Raw genomic sequence first — 20746 nt, forward strand, 5'->3', positions numbered from 1 at the left:
CTAGATCAACCGGGATCAAGTATAAGTCCACACGCTTCAGCAATGATCTCCAAACGCCAAGTCTCGAACATGATCACCAACAGCATCCTGAAACTCCATCAGAAGCTACACCAACACCACTTATGTAATTCATCAAAGATCTCCATCAAAATCTCTACCGGTGAAACCCTCATCGGAACCAGAAACCAATCTTCTAAGCAAGCGAGATAGCATCCAATCACCGGACCAAAACCAATTGACCAAATATGAGTATAAGTATCATGAACAAGCCAATTCCATCACCAGACTATACCGGAGCCTACCGAATCATACCGGATCTAAGTTAACCAGAAACCACTTAACCTACCGGGACCAGAAAGGTGTCGGTAAAGAATCCAAACAACTAGTGTTGACATCAATGACAAAACATCAATGCAACACATAATCAATTCCACCAAATGGCCAACAATCTCCCCCTTTGGCATTTATGGCAACACTAAATGTGAGAAACATCTAAATACTAAGAAATGTCAAACAAGTCTCCCCATGTGGAAGACAGCCAACAATCACCCGTATATAGCTCTGAATATCTCTCCCTTTTACTTTTCATATCTCTCCCCCTGTTACTTTTTCTTTTTCTTTCTTTATCTTTTTCACATCAATATCTCTCCCCCTTTGACATCAATGTCAGAAATCTAACAGAAATATCAAAGTAAAAACATAAGCCTCTGAATCTCAAAGCTGACTACTCCCCCTGAGCAGTAGCATCCCACATTAGTGCTGGAATGAATAATATTTCAGATAGTGCATATCGGACTGATGCCAAACTGCATCAATCAAGTCTCTACCGGAGGGGCAGAAACTCTTAGTCTGTCTCTCAGGCACTCAAATGATTCCTTGGATAAAGGTTTAGTGAAAATATCTGCAATTTGTTCTTTAGTGTTCACATAAACCAGTCTAACTTCATTTGCTTCCACCTTCTCCTTCAAAAAGTTATACTTGATAGATATGTGCTTTGTCTTAGAATGAAATACCAGATTCTTTGATATATCAATAGCAGCAGAGTTATCACAGTGGATAACTACCGATACATCACAATCCACCTTTATATCCTTCAACATTTGCTTCATCCATAAAACTTGTGTACAGTTAGTAGCAGCAACAACATACTCAGCTTCAGCGGTAGATAAAGAAGTACATGAATGTTTCTTGCTGATCCATGAAACCAACTTCTATCCAAGAAAGAAAGCTCCACTGGAAGTAATTTTCCGGTCATCAACATCTTCAGCCCAATCAACATCTGTATATGCACATAAAGTAAAGTTATCATCCTTAGGGTACCATAAGTCATATTCTAATGTACCTTGCAAGTATTTAAAAATCCTTTTTACCCCCATCTCATGATTTTCTCTAGGATCACTCTGAAATCTTGAAACAATACAAACAACATTCATAATGGCAGGCCTAGTCTGAGTCAAATAAACCAAACCTCCAATCATAGATTTGTATCTTGTAGGATTTACCAGTGCAGAAACATCTTTTCTTGTCAATTTCTCACTTGTAATCATAGGATTACTTACCGGTTTAGAATCTCCCATACCAAATTTCTTCAATAATTCCTTAGCATATTTAGTTTGACAGATAAAAATACCTTTGTCAATCTAAGTAATCTGCAAACCTAAGAAAAATTTCATCTCACCAATCATAAACATCTCAAATTCTTTCTCCATATTCTTAGAAAATTTTATGCATAATTTATCATCACCTCCAAAAATAATGTCATCAACAAATACTTCAACAATCAGTATATCATTATCATTGATTTTATAATATAAATTACTATCACCATTGTCTTTAGTACAACCAAGCTTCAAAAAATATTTATCCAACCTTGCATACCAAGCTCTAGGTGTTTGGTTCAATCCATATAAAGTTTTCCTTAACCTACAAACCATATTTGTATCATCTGATAGTGAAAAACCATCAAGTTGCTCAATATAAACTTCTTCATCAAGATCCTCATTCAAGAATGCACATTTAACATCCATCTGATAAACCTTGTAGTTTTTATAAGCAGCATAGGCAAGAAATAATCTTACAGCTTCAATCCTAGCTACAAGTGCAAAAGTCTCTTCATAATCAATTCTTTTCTTCTAAGAATATCCTTTACAAACCAATCTAGCCTTATTCCTTATAACTTGACCATCCCCATTCAATTTATTCCTAAAAACCCATTTAGTTCCAATAACATTTTTATTTTTAGGTCGGGGAACCCAAAGTCCATGTTTTATTTTTCTCAATCTGATCTAATTCTTCTTCTATAGCTTTTAACCAATGTTCATCTTTACATGCTTCAATTACTGATACGGGTTCTACTTGTGAAATTAAACATACCTCATTAGCTATCAGTCTTCTTCTTGTCATCACTCCATTTCTCTTATCCCCAATGATTTGATCTTCAGAAAGATTCAATCTCACATACCTAGGGGTCTTCTGGCATTCTGTTCCTCTTCCCTGTTCTTCAATTATTGTAGAATTATGTGATGTTGTTGGAGTAACCGGTTCAACTCTCTGTTCCAGTAAAGGTGCTACCGGTTCAAATATAATCATTTCCACTGTCAATTCCTTCTCATAAACTCTGATTTGACTTTTGTTCAGCTCATCTACTTTGACATTAGCACTCCACAATTCTCTGCAATCTCTTGTTATAACATCTATATGTTTTGTTTTCATTAGAATAACCAAAAAATATGCCTTCATCCCATCTATGATCAAATTTCCCAATAGTATCATCTCTCTTGATATAGCATTTACTACCAAAAATTTTGAAATACCTAACTGTAGGTGTATTGTCAAATCATAATTCATAAGGTGTCTTACCGGTTTCTCCTTTGATATATACTTTGTTGAATGTATAAACCGTTGTACTCATTGCTTCTCTCCAATAGCTATAAGGTAGATTAGCTTTCATCATCATTGTTCTAGCAGCATCCAAGATAGTTTTGTTCTTCCTTTCCACAACTCCATTTTGTTGAGGTGTCCAAGGAGCAGAAAATTGTCTTCTTATACCATGCTTGTCACAAAAGTTATTAAACTCACCAGATGTGAAGTCTCCACCATGATCTGATCTCAAACATTTAATCTTCAATCTTATCCCAAGTTCCACTTTAGCCTTAAAAATTTTAAACTTTTCAAATGCTTTAGATTTTTCTCTCAGAAAAGTAACCCACGTCATTCTAAAATAATCATCAATGATTAACATGAAATATCTATCACCATGAAAACTTTTAACTCTAGCAGGGCCACACAAATCACTATGAATAAGATCAAGAACATCATTTGATTTATCTTGTATGCTCTTAAAAGAGGTTTTGACCTGTTTGCCCATTTGATATTCTTTACATACTGGATTAAAGGGCTTCATAATCCTAGGTATATCCCTAATTGCCTTAGTTGAACTGATCTTCACAATACAATCAAAATTCACATGACACAGTATTTTATGCCATAGCCAACTCTCATCAATCTGTGTAATCAAACATGTCTTCTCACCAGAGTTTAAATGAAATATATTACCTTTTGTCTATGTACCGATTGCAATCTCCAAGCCAAGTCTGTTAATGATTTTGCATTTTTCATCCTTGAACTGCAATTGAAATCCCTTATCTACCAATTGTCCTACAATCAAAAGATTATGCTTCAAACCTTCAATATAATAAACATTGTCAGTATTGTTCTTACCATCCAATGATATAGTTCATTTTCTTTTGATCATACATGTCTTGTCATCTCCAAATCTAACTAGACCACCATCATATTCTTGCAAAGACAGAAATTCCCTTTATCTCCAGTCATATGATGTGAACAACCATTGTCAATTACCCATTCATCCTTGTCCTCAATTTTAGCAGCAAGTGTCTTCTCTTCAGGTACATTCTCTTCCAGTGTTGGATCATCTTCCTTGATAGCCAGGAACACCCATTCCTTCCTATTGACGAATCCACTAGCAGAGTCTTTTGTCGACTCATCATCTGAATCAGTAATGTCTTCCACATCCGCTATGTAACATGATTTATCTCTATTTTTTTTGTACTTATATTTATTATAAAATTGGATATATCGAAGGCTTATGACAATGTGGATTGGCGATTCCTATGCAAGATCATGCAAAGCTTTTGGCTTTAATAATCAATGGATTAACTGAGTCTTTGAATGCATATCAACCCCAAAATTCTCAATCCTCATAAATGGGACCCCTGAAGGTTACTTTTCTTCCTCCAAAGGGATCAAACAAGGAGATCCATTGTCTCCATTCCTTTTCATCATAATGACGGAAGCCTTTGGAAGAACAATCAAAGATATGCTACTCATCAACATTTTGCAGATGACAATCTTTTGCTACGAGCAGCCAAAGTCAGATAAGATTCACACTTTTCAAAATCTTTTAACATCGCATGCTAAAGCCTCGAGTCAGGTAGTCAACAAAGAGAAATCAGAAATCTACTTTTTCTCAACCCCTCCAACTTCAAAAAGAAGGATTTTGAAAATTTTGAACTACAAAAAGGGTTGTCTTCCTTGTGTTTATTTGATAATTCCAATAGACAAAGGCTTAAGGAACTCGAAACTATGGGATCCTGTGAAATCTAAATTGGATCAGAGCAGCAATTCATGGAAAGGAAAGTGGCTTTCATGGGCTTGTAGGTTGGTAATGCTCCAAGCTGTCATATCAGCCTTACCCATCTACCTTCTATCATTTCTTGCCCTCACGGCAGGGATGAATTCTTTCATTATTCAGAAAATGAGAAATTTTTTCTGGCAAAACACGGAGGAAAATCACAGAATTGCCCTTATAGCATGGGATACAGTTAGTAAACGAAAGGCTTTAGGTGGCTTGGGGATTCAGAATCAGCTCCTCGAAAACCAAGCTCTTGGGGCCAAGCTCGTATGGAAAATGGTTAAAGATCCAAAAGCAAGATGGGTGAGATTAATGTTAGCTAAATATCTCTCAAGAAAGAGACCCTATTCACTTCATGAGAGCTAGTAACCCGCCAAAGGGGTCAAGGATATGGAACTTTATATGCAAAAGCAAATCTTTCGTGACAGATTATACCTCCTAGGAGTTCGTGATGGCTCCTCAAGCCTTTTTTGGGAGGACCCTTAGGGGGTTACCCAAGCATAGACATTTCTATCTCAATTCCGACAACTAGATCTTGGTTAAAACAAAATTGGGGCAACTATATTAGAGATTATATGGTCCTTCCTGCAAAGGCTTCTCCCTTTGGATGGTCGTGGAATAACTTAGATGGCCTCCCTCTCCCCAAAAATGAAATTGAACAACTCCTTCAGGTTCTCAAGGAGAGGCAATTGGTATTTAGAAAAGGTGTGGACTCTCTTATTTGGGCCCCTTCTAAATCAGGTCAGTACAACGTTAAGGAAGGTTACAACCTTCTTGCAAATAAAGTTGCTCACAATGACCTCGGAATCCCTCAAGCTTTTCTGGAGTAGCAAATTAATTCCTAAAGCAGGGGTCTTTCCCTGGCTTGCTATCAAAAAAAGGATTCTAACAACTGAGAAATTTAGGAAAATGGGCTATGAAAGCCCCTCAAGATGTGTTCTTTGTAAAGCTCACGAGAAAATAGCGGACCATCTCCTCAACTGCCCTTTCCCTGCAAAATGCTAGAGGTGGTTATGCGCCAAGCTAGGATGGATTTCAGCTCTCCCCAATGACATTGTCTCCCTCTTCCAAGGCTGGCCTATCAGACCAAAAGATGGAGTGCTCAGTTACCTTTAGGAAATTATTCCATCTATTCTTTTATGAGAAGTATGGAAAGAGCATAATAGGAGAATCTTTGACAATAAAGCTAGGAACTTGGAATCAATTTTTAATTCTATTGGAACTTCAATAGTGGAAAGCATCAACAAGAAGTTAACCATGGACCTTAATTCAAAGAAAGAATTTACAGACTGGGATGGCAAGATGAGATTCAGCTGGCATGGCATAAAAGTTCCTCCTCTAATTGGGAAGAAGGATTTGGATAGAAATCAAGCTATCTGGATCCCCCCCAAGGTTGGTTGGTTGAAATTAAATTTTGATGGTGCTTCGAAAGGTAACCCTAGCCCTTCAGGTGTTGGCTACATTATTAGGGACCATGAAGGAAAGATTATTGGCAAAATAGTTGCCCCTATTCAACCTGATACCAATAATATAGCAGAATTCAAAGCTCTTATGTTGGGGCTCTTTGAATGCTCTAAGAGGGGAATTAAGAAATTGAAAATTGAAGGGGACTCGCCATTGCTATTAACGCAATAATATCTACAATTACCCCCAATTGGAGATTGCATGCTTTATTAGAAAAAATCTTACTAATTCTGGAATCATTTGAAAAAAATTCTTGCAGGCACACATATAAGGACGTGAATACAGAAGCAGACTCCATTTCAAAATTAGAGGTTGAAGGTGAAGAATTGCAGTGGTGGGTGAATGATGTCAGGATTCATAGAGTTCCATGTCCTTTGTTTGAGTGACTTAACAGCTTTTCCTTGACTTTCAGACTCACGGAGGTTGCTTTTTCTCTTGGTCAACTAGTAAAGGAAAGCTCCAATTTCAAATTTGAGTTCAAGGTACCAATGTGAGGTTCTTTCTAACGGCTACTCGTGGATCACCTACCTTCGGTGCCACCTCACCTCCCTCATGGACTAAGTCCTTCCTCTGCTGATCTGGATGCTGCGGTCACTCCACCTTAGATAAGCATTCTATTTTAGGCGAATTCCGGGGAATATTTGAAAAGACAGAAAATCTATTAGAGTGTTGAGGGCATTAACTCATCCACTTTCTCTGACATCAATTAGTGGCTCTCTGAAATCCGCATCACTACAGCTTATGAGCGTTAATGTTGCTAAATTTGTTGCTACATTTAGCAAAGTTTGTTTTGTATTTGGCGGCCCAATTCATTTCTCAATGTTTTCATCTCAACCAAGGTGATATTAAGAAGATGGGGTTCAATTGTCGAGGGGCAAAATTGCTAAGATTTTTCGAAACAAGAAAGAGTATCTACTAGTCCGGATTATCCTCCAATATCGGCCTCTAAATCGGCCACTTGGCTTGGAATTGAATTAAGATTCAGAAATTAAATTGGAAGGACTAATGTGCGCCGCCTAGTTGCTCCTGATGGGCTTTTTCAAGGTGATGTTGTAAATACAGCAAGATCAGAGCAGATTAACGGATGAATTCATTAATGAAGGCTATCTTTTCACCTTTTCAACTAAATGCAGCCTCACTTGCCCATGTTTTCTCATCTAGAGGTTGGTTTCAAAATATTCTAGTTTTTGTTAAGCGCCCATGGCTGGTTTATCTAGGTTCATTGTTAGGGCATTCCCCAACCTTGTGGCGTGCTTTGGAGTAGACACTCCAGTGTCTGGCATCTGCCAGCCGACAAGCTTCAATCAAGGAGGTCTCTGATCAAAGGTTGAAAAGAATTATCCATACTACAGATGCGTTGATCATTTTGGCAGCGAAAATGGTAATCAGATGGAGCCATGTAGACAAAATGGAATACTACAAGGATAACATACAGATCTCTTCTAGATTTGTGGCGTCTTTACTAGATAACAATGTCTCCAAGGAGGAGGCAAAAGTGATGGCATCCCTTCTCTTCGGCCCGGATTTGCTGCAAGGTTTGGACAAAGTCTTGAAGTATTCTCTCCATGTGACAGGTATTCCACGTCCGGCAGATTTGGTGTCCATTGTAGACTTGACGGACCCAATAACTTTTTACCCATTTCTCGTGGACCTTAAGGGCCCAGCCCTAATGAGGCATCAATCCATTGTTGTCGTGGCTCACAGATACCTAAAAAACAAACTTCTTTCAATTGATGGGGTTGGCTTAGACAGGGAAGAAGAATTTCACGATTTTGCCATCCTCAATGGTTTTCTTCCTCGCAAAGAAGAAAATGCTCCTCCCTCTTCAAGTGGTGACGTCTCAGATGGAGCACAGGCAAGCACTGCGTGAGAACATGGCCGTGGCAAAAGAAGGGGCCGTGGTCACCCTCGCGGCCGTGGCCGGGGTCATCACAATACACAGTCCATTTCTCTTTCTGGGCTCCAAGCCAAGGGGGGTGGCATGGCTTTAGCTTCTGCAAAGATAAGGATCTTGCATCCTAAATTCTGAATTTTGCTTAGTTCTTTTTGTGTAATTAACAAAGACTATCTCACAAAGGTGAGGTCTCGTGCCAGCTTTGTGCTAGATGAGGAAAACTATCGAATTTCCTATATTAGTTTTTAGTAGCTCTTTCCTGCTTGCTGTAGGATAACAGACATTTTATGGATGGTAGCTCTTTTATATGTAATCTGAACTTTTAATACTTAATGTCAGTCTTTTGGCTCTGCCATTTAGCGATCAAAAGAAAAAAAAAACCATATACTATCCAATTTCTAAGAATGGTCTATAATATTGTATTTTCTAAGAATGGTCTATTATATTGTATTTACAAACAAAACAACTTCTTGTTGTCAAGGCAAGCTTCGAGGTATAAAAGACCAGAACTTTGCCTACAGGCTTTACGTTAAGACATAAACCAGAATACATCATTACTTGTCTAAAAAAATATGTACTGATAAGTGCCAAGAATCCATGTGAGACTAGAGTTTATGCCCTTAGCTGTCAACCTAAGTAACGTCCAACAAACTAATTGAACTTTTTGGAGTTGTTAATGTCTTATTTACAAAAGAAAGGAATCAGGGGTCGAGGATGGAACAAAAATGAAAGACATGGTATATATTATATTGTCTGCAGATTATGACGAGTTATGTTAGATAGTGTTTTATTGTCAAGGCATAAAATAGTCCAGATGCCTAGTGCTCGGACTTCACCTTCACATCCCCGTTCGGTAAGCTTGCTTGTGCTTGTGACTGCTTTTTCAATTCCTGCAAAGCAAACATTGCACTACTTCAGCAACAACGAATTAAGAGCTGAAGTCAGACCACACTGGGGCAATGGAATATTCTGCTTTAAAAAATTAAAGATCTTACAGCAGCAGACACTGAGCGCAATTCACGGTAAGCTTCAATTTCCTCAGGAAAAGTGAGCTCTAATTCCTCCAAAAGCTGCTTTCGGAAGTTCTACAACCAGTACACCAACAGTAAGAATTTTGTCCAATACACATCAGATGTAACTAAAAAGCATTTGCAAACAAAGTTTTCTAATTACACCAGTGGGTGTTTCTTAATATTGGTAAGGCTTGGCTAAACACTGTACCAGAATATCATCAAATATTGACACCACTTGTTAGATAAACATCAAAGCAGTTAGATTCTGTAACCATTTATTGAATGGCCATCAAATTATAAAAAAATTACAGCAGCATAAACTATTAAATTTCCAAACTATTGCAAAAAATTTAAATAGCTATTAAAAACTGAATTCTCCAAATCACAAATCACTGCTTGCCATGGAGAAAAATACTAAAATACAGATGATTAATTGTAGTTAGCTTAAACTTCACGTCATCACAATCATATTTACAACCAACCAAAATGCCAAAAGCATAGCAACCCTATGTGGACAGCAAGTAGTGAAGAATTAATGTGGCCATACTGCCAGGGTGTGCGTATATGATTTGCAGATACTGCTGTTTGTGTATTGCTGTTTCTAATGCCATAGGAAGAGACCACCCGCATGACTACCAGAAAAAATAATTAAGTTCTTTGTTTGCAACCCCTCCAATCCAGAGCAACACCCTCTGGATCTGGAAGGCTTTGAGTTTGTGCAGAAAATGTTACATGCTTCTATTTGGGCATCTGATTTCATGCAATTCTGTTGTTTTCTTTGTCTACTAGTTAAAAGTAATATAATTATGAAAAATGGCATGCGTCATGAAGATTTCTGTAATGTCCCCAAGTAAGTTTAACCATTTAAAACATCATAATTCCAACATTTTCAAAGCAAATAGAAATGGAAATAGAAATTAACATCACGATGGAGTTCAACTTAAAAACCTTACTACCAATGTAAGTTTGGAAAGGATTATGATCTTGAATAGGATGCTTTGATACCTCAGCGTGACAACTCCCTCAAGGTTTTTGGATCCAAGCCCAGGCCTAATTTTGGGACGACACCCTCAAGGTCTTACATGGGTCACTGATCTCTACCCATCTTCGGATAGACTCCCGATGGTTTTACACAGGGCTTTCCCTATTCATTCATACAACCTTCCGACTACATTCATATTAAGGATTAACAATCTGTTTATGTCTTGTTTAATTGTTCTAACTTGTTCATTTGCTAGTTACGGATAAGAGTTTGTATGATAAAGAATAAATAGTTCTGGATTCATACGCGCACATGTGTTACAGATAAGAAATTAATTATTGAATTATTGCGATTTTATTAAAACACTAATATATTTGACATCCCCTTTACAGTTTATTCTAGTAATCATGAATTAAATTACTGATGTTGTATTTTGCTGTATTATGGATGACTTGCATTAAATATATATATTTCTGTGTAAATTATGTGTACCTTGGCAGGATCGCAGCAGAATTCCTGTAAACTGATCCCAGACGCATATTCCCAGCCTAAGGAAATCGTATGCAGTGGATGTCAACCAATGGCTAGTGATTAGAGCAGCGTATATTCAGACTGAAGTCCAGACGTGATTTTTCCTCAGCGATTTCCTCCCCTTTATATCTCTCAATTTGAGGGAGAGGTCACACCTCTTCATCATGTATGCCCTTTGGAAAGAGTGCAACTCTTCATTATTTCTACCCTTTGAAAGGGACACAGCCTTTCATAATCAGATGTGCACTTATTATTTAAATCAGATCTGCACTTCTCATTTTCAAATTATCCCCCCTCTCAAATGAGGTTCTCTTCTCCCTTTTATATCTCATTGTTGAGGTAATCACAACTTTTCCTTTCATGTCTTTTGACTTTTCATTAACTTAATTAATTTTTAATTAATCATATTTAATTATATTATTTTATATTTTAATTTAATTTTTAATGTTTTAATTTTATTATTATCATTTATTATTAAATAATAAATTCTATTTCAAAGTGGGGACATTACAGTTTCTATAGTTTTGAAGGTCTTAAATTGGTCTCGGTGGCCAGGAATGCTGCCCCACAACTTTGTTGGGGACTGCTGACCCCAGAACCCAGCTCTTGTTTTACAAAGCAAAAATATTGAAGAAAAAAAAAAGTTTTGGGCTGTTCCGGATGGAAAAGCAGCATTTTTTCCCAAGTTTTTTCCAATTACAGAGTAATTGAAGTTTTTGGTTTGCCAAAGCTAATCCTGATTCCAAGTAATTCTACCTTGATATAAACCATTTTGATTTATCTTTAATATTTATGATTTGACATGTGACATTGCATTACCATTCATCTTTTACATTCTCAGTTCTGATTCAATTTATATAGTGTGATTAAAACCTCTGCTTATTGTAATCAATTTGCTTCGGATTCAAACAGAAGCCTATCCCAAAATGTTCCCATGGTGAGTCTCCTTCATAGTAAAAAAAATCAAATTGCAAGTGAATGCAGTAATCTAATCTTTAAGTAATCTGAGGCAGGAAAGGAGAAGGAAAGTACTTACTCCTCCTCCTGAGCAATCAAAACATTTCTCCCTAGAAAACATGTGAATCAAGTGGAGCCAACATTAAGACATTTTTTGTGCAGCTGCAATAAGATTTGTGTATTACATAAACTACCTTGATGTGTTCAATACCAATTGTATGTAATATGGCTCCTAACAAGCTTTGTTATGGATTGCAACTTATGGATAAGTATGAATTAGCCTTAAAGCCGCAAGAGGCCACATGGAGTGCCTAAGATTGGTGAGCGAGATTTGAATGGCCAAAATTGGAGTGCTTACAACTGACCAATCGATGCCTAAGTTTGGTGAGCAAGATTTGAATAGCCCAAATTGGAGTGCTTACTACTGACCAATCTATGTCCAAACTCCCAACTGACCAATAGATGTCCGAACTAACACATGCTAAAAATAGTAACAAGTTGTCTAAAATCACTCCAGAAAGTGTCGTTTATCTCCATTAATCTGTTTGAACACACTGGCGACATCAAAATACTCCTTTGATCCTGATGGCACCAACACAGAAAGCCAACACGAACTAAACTACAAGAGAACCTGAAAATGGGGGCATTCGGTTGTAGTACATGCTCCAACTCCACTCAGATGCAAATTAGCTAGCAACTCATTCAATATTAGACAAAGCTAAAGACTTAAAGAGTTATAAAACTAAAAATAATAAAATGAAATTTGCAAATGTGTATTTTAGTTTTAGAAAAAAAAAATTACAAACCTTGTGTGGAAAATGTAACGTCCCCTACTGGGAGGCTGCCAATTCCCAATGATTAACATGCATCACTATGCATTATTATGTCTTAAATCAGATTAATAAAATTAAGGAACAATTAGGATTCATAATACATTTGACAGTTACTATTCTTAAGCCCAAATTCCTTACTTCTCTCCTAATCATCAACCCTAAGGAGGATGGGGAATTACTTGTCAAAGAGCGCTTGGAAACCAATCTACAAGTAGGCTCCCTCAAGGTTTCCAGAACACAGGTTCTTACCCCATCTTGGGACTTCTCCCTGAAGGTTGCCGGAACACCTGTCCATACCCCATCTTGAGAGTTACCCATCTTGTGAGGAATTAGTCCACCTCTCCCTAACAAAACCAACCTATCCTCTCAAGGCTAAGAGTGTACTAACTTCAATGTATTATGAATGTATATGGAATTAAGTATGACTGTCATACATATTGCGGTCTATATTAATATTACTACTAAATTCTGCATAAGAACATTATTAGGCTTTATATATTAAACATACATTTTAAGCACATCCCCATGTTTTCTTCTTTTACTTGATTTAAGCATGCAATCCGTCCTTGTTTCTGTAGTTTAAACTATCAACACTTTCAATATATCCACCATTGTGCTGGTTTTGGTACGACAATCTGTAAATATTTGTTTAGAGTTGAATAAAGGGGACCTCCCCTAATAATAAAGGAGTGAATTTGTCCCATACACCACTGTAAATCTATTTTGACTTGTACTTAAATAATTTATCAACAGTAAGGCTTTCAAGAAAAGAGTGTTAGAATTTTGGGTCATTCAGTTGTTCCTGGATGCAGAAAATTAGCAGAAACATCCTAAATTTAAGATACTATGGTTACCTTTCCTAAATTTAGGCACCAGGTTTATGGATAATATATAACCGTGTGATATAAATCTTCCATATTCAGAATTCTTCCACGATAATAAAAATCGCAACTCCAGAATTCTGGTTTGAGTTTTATTGTCTTATTTTTTTGTACTTTCAAAAGTTTGTGCATGTAGGTTAGAACCATCAGAATTGCAGGTTTGATCAAAGGTTGCTTTAGTCAATTTGTTTCAAACCCTAGAAAGAACAATTACAGACCATGTGCTGAATTTTAAAATTGTTGGTATTTTGGTATGGTTTTGTCATTGATGTCAACACCTACTAAATACACCTACTTTGGAGATCTAGCAACATTCACCGGCAAACAGTAAACTGTGCAACAGTTACCGGTATATGGTTAACCGGCAGGATATAATGTTCACCGGTACCTGCAATGACATGGAAGACACTTGGTAATGTCGAAGACATCATGTGGACACTTTATTTTGAAGTAATAATCATTGGTATATTCTTATTTGCATATTTGCTTTTACCGGCAAATAGGTCCAGGTTATCTAGGGTTACACCGGCAGGTTAATCTTTTCCAAATCAGCATGGCACGCTATGGAGATGATTTATTATTGTTGTAAATACATCAAGCCGACATGTTCAATCGGTTATTGTATCGGATATTGTATTATTTGTAAAATGTTTTTATTGTAATATCTTGTAGAGCCGACCTACTAAAATTGGTCTTAGGGTATGGTATAAATGTAAGATCTTATTTGTAAGATCAAATGTGGAATGCGAAAAAGGTTTTAAGAGAAGGTATATGCGAGATAAAGCAGAGGCATACACGAAGACATCATTTGAAGGTGAAGTTAGGTTTTTGTAGAAGCATATCAGCATTACACCGGTACTGAATCCAACATATCAAGATGCTATTTTGTGCAATACATTCTTATTGGATTTAACCATCCAACTGTAGTCAGTGTGACTACCATTTGTGATTAAGCAGTGAGCTCTAGGTTGTTGGCCTTTCTGCATGTGCAGACCCCTTTTTGTACACTTACTATCTGCAGTAGTATCATCTGATTGTGGGTAAGGCTTCCCATCGTGGTTTTTCCCCTTACAGGGTTTCCACTTACAAATATTGGTGTCATGTGTTGTGGATGACTTTGTGCTTATGTTTCATGCATTAATTCTTACCGGTATAGTAATTTTCTGTTAACACTGTTTACCGGCATACTTAACTGATTTACCGGTATTAAGCATTAAGTTGGTTAATAAGTTTTTGGTTTGAATTTATTAGACAACTGATTCACCCCCCCCCTCTCAGTTGTCTCCGGGACCTACAGAAAGAAAAATTACAGACCATATGCTGAATTTTAAAATGGTATAAGAGCCCTATTACTAAGATCTTCCAGGTTCATGAACGGAATTTGCTGCTATCTGTGATATGGAGTTGCAAAAAGATTTCAGTGCTCTACCTAAATGATTGAAGTATATCAGACCTGTGAAAGTTCATAGGGTGTAATGCCCTAGCTGCTCTAGTAACTAAATTTTTTATGTACACGTGTGATAGATTGTTCATCCAATTTAATTTTAACTGATTTGTTCAATTTCGACATGTTCCAACTGTTCCAAACATGAATAGTCTTGGCAATGAGTATGACCACCTAAAGGGAGCTTCAAGTTTTACTCATTAGAACTGCAGGTTGTAAATTCCTGTTTGAAGAACTTGATCTTTGGGTCTTTGTGGATACCATGCTGACACCTCTTATTATTAGCATATTAAAATAATGTTAATTTTAGTATTAATGCTCAATAGTGTATATTCTATTCTAGTTAGATCGTCTACGATCTTCTCAGCACTTTCTTATTAGAAACTTGCTATTCTTGTAAATATTCTTGTATTATTTATGAGCGTCTTGCTCATTCTGTTAATTAATCAATTCTTTCAAATCCATATGCTTCTACATTTGTTTTATGGTATCAGAGCTATAGGAGAAATTTTTTCGAAAATTTTTTAATTCTAATTTCCAATTAGTGGAAATTTTCGAAATTATTTCTGTTTTTTTTTTTCAAATCCATCTAGGGTTTTTCAGTTTCCTAGCTCCTGTGACTACTTCGCGGGTTTGTACAGTCGTGTTTTTTTGCGACCTGTGATCATTTCGCAGTCTGCCAGCAACACGGGGTGCAGGTGACGCGATTTGTTTCCTTGCCTTGTACCTCCAGACTCGTCGCGACCTGTGTTCGGCGGCGTTCGTGGTTTGGTGCGCGACCTACAGACTCGTCGCGACCTTTGTCCGGCGACGTCCGCGGCTCTGTGCGCGACCTGCAGATGTTGCACTGTTTTATGCTCGCTACTATGGGTTTTAAAACCCGTGTGGACATCTCTACTGGTGACGCGGCTCCCGTACCAAGTTTCCTTCGACTGCATTTTTTTCTAGGCATCTCATGGCTTCCACGACCCTCTGAATTTTTCGATTAAGGTGTTTACCTTCCAGTTTTCATCGAAAATAATTTTTTCTTGCAGATTCTTGGTGGGTTTTTCGAAACCTAATCTGGGTAGTTGCCCAATTTTTTTGGGTGCATAGTTTTCCGTGCCTCGATTTTCAAGCCAACGGATTTGAATTTGGTTTTCAGATTCCTTCTGGGTTTTCTCTCATCTTTCAGTACATTGGGAAACGTGCAAATGGCTTCTCTCACCAATCTGATGTTAGAAGGCAGTCAACGCTTTAATGGCCACAATTACAACATCTGGAAACAGCGTATGTTGACCATTTTTGAATATAGGCGTCTTGACCAGCTTGTTTTGGGAAAAGAGCTCAGTCCTGGTACACCTGGTGCAGATCAAGATAAGTTTGATGAACGCAATCAAGAGGCAGTTATGCTTCTCAAACTCTCAGTGACTGATGATCAGTTACCGCAGATTCCTTCCGGCAAGACAGCTTCCGACATCTGGAAGCATCTGAAGGAATTGCATGAGACATTCGACAAGAGCCGAGCATTCTTTCTAAAGAATCAGTTGTTCTCCATTATGATGGACGAACGTATGTCCTTACAGGAACACCTCACGAGGATTAAGGACATTCGAGATCGGCTCGAAGCTATTGGTCGGACTATGGAGGAAGAAGACATGGTAGTAATCACTCTAAAAAGTCTTCCGAAATCGTATGAACACTTCATTGAGACCCTCAATATTACTTCCACTAATGTTGATCTGAAGTTTTCAGAATTGTGCACCAAACTTCTACAGCAGGATCGCTGGAAACAACAGTTTGGTAGTGGTACTACGTCAGCCTCCTCGGAAAATGCCTTCACAGCCCAATCCTTCCACAAGGATAAAGGCAAATTTCAGTCCTCTCAGTCTTCTCAACAGAAAGGCTCTTCTCAGACACAGGATGGTGCTAAGAAGAAGAATGTGCAGTGCAATTACTGTCACAAGTATGGCCATATGAAGAAAGATTGTCGTCAGAGGCTCGCTTCTGAACAAAAGAAGCAGGGAGGGTCACACCAGAAGGCGCATGTTGCTGAACATTCCGAGCAGAAGGAGTCTGCCTTTTATGCCTTTATGGCTAAGAGGTCTTCAGATCATGCCAGGTCTTCTGCTTGGTACATCGACTCTGGTGCATCACGTCACTTTTCTCATCGACGTGACTGGTTTACAGACTTCTCATCTTTCAGTGATTCCGTTGTATTTGGCGGAGGTGAGGAGTATACAGTTGTTGGCAGAGGCACTGTTCAGATACAGTCTGGTGGCAGGACTCTCATTTTCCTGAATGTGTACTATGTTCCTGGTATGGAACTTAATCTGCTCTCTGTCAGTCAGATTATGAGGAATTCTCCTCAACTAGATGTGGTGTTTAGTGCTCACAAGTGTTCCATCATTGATCGGGAGACTCATCTTACTGTTGCTGTTGGTCTAGAGGATCATGGCCTATATAGGCTTCTTGACACTGGTGATTCTCCTGAAGTGGCTCTGGCAGCTCGTGTTTCTCCTCTCAGCACTTTGTGGCATCAGAGATATGGACATCTCAACATTCAGTATCTCTCTCAGCTATCTCGGGAGGGACTTGTTTCAGGGTTACCTAATATTCAGACTCAGCATCTTGGAGTATGTGGTGCCTGTCAAGCTGGCAAACAGCATCGGACTTCATTCACACATGGAAAGTCTTGGCGCGCATCTAAGGTACTTCAACTACTTCATGCTGATATTTGTGGTCCTATGAATACATCTTCTGTTACTGGTTGCAAATACTTTTTGCTTATTGTAGATGATTTTAGTAGAAAGATGTGGGTGTACTTTCTTAAACACAAATCAGATGTATTTAGTATCTTTCAGAAGTTTAAGTCCTTTGTTGAAAAAGAGTCTGGATCTAGCATCATTACTCTTAGGACAGATAACAGGGGGGAATTTTGTTCTTCTGCATTCTCCAACTTTTGTGATACCCATGGCATCAAACGCCAATTGACTACACCCTATACTCCTCAGCAAAACAGTGTTGTTGAGCGTCACAATCGTACGGTTGTTGAGATGGCTCGCTCTATGTTACAACACAGGAGTGTTCCGGATAAGTATTGGGCTGGAGCAGTGTTTACTGTTGTCTACCTCCTTAACCGTTCCCCTACTCAAGCTGTTAAGGGGAAGACTCCATAAGAGGTTTGGTCTGGTCGGAAGCCTAAGATCAACCACCTGAAGGTTTTTGGCTCTGTTGCATATGTTTGGATTCCAGATGCTAAGCGCTCCAAGTTGGATTCCAACAGTCAGAAACTCATGATGACAGGATACAGTGATCACCATAAGGCCTACAGACTGATAGATATAGACACTGAACGTCTTATCTTCAGTCGTGATGTTGTATTTGATGAAGACAGAGGATTCTTTCAGTCCCCTTCTTCTGAGCAGTGTTCTGAGGATCAGCCTCACAGTTTTCTTATTCCATTAGGTTCGCCTGATGGGAGGGATGATGCAGAATCTGTTTTCGATGATGCACTACCTGAATTCCCTCTGGAGAATAATCCTCCTCCTGCTGCTCCTGTTCCTACTCCTGAGCCTCTTCCAGCTCCTCCAGATGTTAGCACTTCTACTCTCCGGCCTAAATGGTGGGCCAAGACCATTGGTGATCTCAGGGATACTGAGCTCATTGAGGGTAGAACCTCCCGTAATAAGAGCAAACAGCAGCATACAGTCAATTTTGCTCTCATGGCTAACATACACAGTGTTTTTGAGCCTCAGACATATTCAGAGGCTAAAGGTATACCTGAGTGGGAACAGGCTATGGAAGCTGAGTTCCAGAGTCTTCAGAAGAATCAACTTGGGCCCTTTCTGATCTTCCTTCAGGGAAGAAGCCCATTAGCTGCAAATGGGTGTACAAAGTAAAATACAAAGCTGATGGAACCCTAGACAAGTATAAGGCTCGTCTTGTTGCTCGTGGGTTCTCACAAAAAGAAGGCATTGACTACGAGGAGACTTTTGCTCCTACAGCCAAAATGAGTACCATACGGCTCGTTCTTGCCTTGGCAACCCAGTTCAGTTGGAAAGTCCATCAGATGGACGTCAAGAGTGTTTTTTTGAATGGTGACTTACAGGAAGAAGTCTACATGACGCAACCCCCAGGATTCAAGGTTGTTGGTCAAGAACAGAAGGTCTGTAGACTAGTCAAAGCACTCTATGGTCTGAAACAAGCTCCGGGCTTGGTACATGAAAATTGATAAGTACCTAACAGATCATGGTTTTCAGCAAAGTCCATCTGATGCAAACCTGTATATCAAGCATACTAGTAATGATGTTCTGTTTGTGGTTGTCTATGTGGATGACTTAATCATTACTGGCAGTTCAGCACATTTGATCACTGGGATCAAACAGGATTTGTGCCGCACCTTTGATATGACAGATTTGGGACTTCTACATTACTGCTTAGGAGTTGAAGTTTGGCAGACTGAGAACAGTATCTTTCTCTCTCAGTCCAAGTATGCCAGAAGTCTTGTGGACAGGTTCAGAATGCAGGATTGCAAACCTGCCTCTACTCCTATGGAACCCGGGCTCAAACTGTCAACTCAGTCATCTTCACCAGTTGTGGATGAATCTTTGTTCAGGCAACTAGTGGGCAGTCTCATCTATCTTACTGCCACTAGACCTGACATCAATTTTGCAGTAAGCTACATTTCACGCTTCATGACAGCTCCCAAGGCTGATCATTGGATAGCAGCGAAGCGTGTGCTGCGTTATGTGAGTGGTACTCCTGATTATGGACTTCTGTACACTCGGAGTTCTGATCCTATACTCAGTGGCTACACAGATTCTGATTGGGCGGGTTTGGTTGATGACCGTAAGTCTACAGCAGGGTATGTATTTAGTTTGGGATCTGGTGCTGTCACATGGACTAGTAAGAAGCAGCAAGCAGTGGCTCTCTCCTCGACAGAAGCAGAGTATCGGGGAGCAGTTAAGGCATCTTGTGAGGCGGTTTGGCTTCGACGAATGCTTGCGGATATGCATGTCTCCCAGGCAGGTCCTACTCCCTTGTTCTGTGATAATCAGGGAGTGCTCAAACTCGCCAAGAATCCAGTCTTCCATGAAAGAACCAAGCATGTGGAAACTCATTGTCACTATATTCAACAGCTGGTTGAAGACGGATCCATCCAGTTGCTGTATGTTTCTACCTCGGAGCAGCTAGCAGACATCTTCACCAAGCCCCTTGGTCCTGATAAATTTGTAAAATTCAGGGGGTCTATAGGTGTAGTTAATAGATTGAGCATTAAAGGAGGGTATTAGCATATTAAAATAATGTTAATTTTAGTATTAATGCTCAATAGTGTATATTCTATTCTAGTTAAATCGTCTACGATCTTCTCAGCAGTTTCTTATTAGAAACTTGCTATTCTTGTAAATATTCTTGTATTATTTATGAGCGTCTTCCTCATTCTGTTAATTAATCAATTCTTTGATATCCATATGCTTCTGCATTTGTTTTACTTATCATGTTGACTTGGGCTGAACATAACAGGAAGAAGGCCAAGGCCAAGGCCAAGGCAAAGTAATCATCTTGGATTGTGAAGAATCATTCGACTCCTCATGTTGCTCAAAAGAAATCAGCAAGGGAGATGTATAATGCCTTGACCACTCTATATCAAGTGTAAACATCTCCCCTAAAATGATGTTGAAGAACAAACTCAATGCCACATGTGAGAGACACACACATGGCAGCCAACTTCCTTAAGAAGACCACAAAACTTCACATTCAAGTTGCAGCTATTGGGGTTAAGGTGGAGGATGACAACCCAGTATCGACAACATTAAAAGCACTCTCTCCATCTTGGGAACCTTGTTTACCGCTAAAACTGATAAATCAAATACAGGAAATAATAATGTACATGACAATGCATACCAAACACAGTAGTAAAATATATCTTTATTCGCACATGCAATTATTACAAAGAAGAAGACCAGAGATAGCCGGCCAAGAATTACAATAGATCCAACTACCTTCCTTGGCGGTACACAATATATTTATAAAACCTAACGATTGCCAAGAGGTACACAACCATCAACCAACCGTCACATAACTACCCGAGAGTGACAAACCACTTAATAC

General features: G+C 38.7%; 1 protein-coding gene across 1 annotated transcript in view; it reads right to left on the reverse strand.

Moving 5' to 3' along the window:
- Positions 1–8397: 8397 nt before the first annotated feature.
- Positions 8398–20746, reverse strand: part of LOC131067394 (mediator of RNA polymerase II transcription subunit 10b) — a 41437-nt gene continuing 29088 nt past the window's right edge. The window contains exons 5-6 of the mRNA XM_058002370.2: positions 9008–9097; positions 8398–8902 (exon numbers count right to left, since the gene is read on the reverse strand). Of these exons, the coding sequence (XP_057858353.2) occupies positions 8831–8902; positions 9008–9097 (162 nt within the window). The 3' untranslated portion in view covers positions 8398–8830. The remainder of the gene's footprint in view (positions 8903–9007; positions 9098–20746) is intronic.

Source organism: Cryptomeria japonica, chromosome 5 (assembly GCF_030272615.1).
Source record: "Cryptomeria japonica chromosome 5, Sugi_1.0, whole genome shotgun sequence".
Taxonomy (NCBI): domain Eukaryota; kingdom Viridiplantae; phylum Streptophyta; class Pinopsida; order Cupressales; family Cupressaceae; genus Cryptomeria; species Cryptomeria japonica.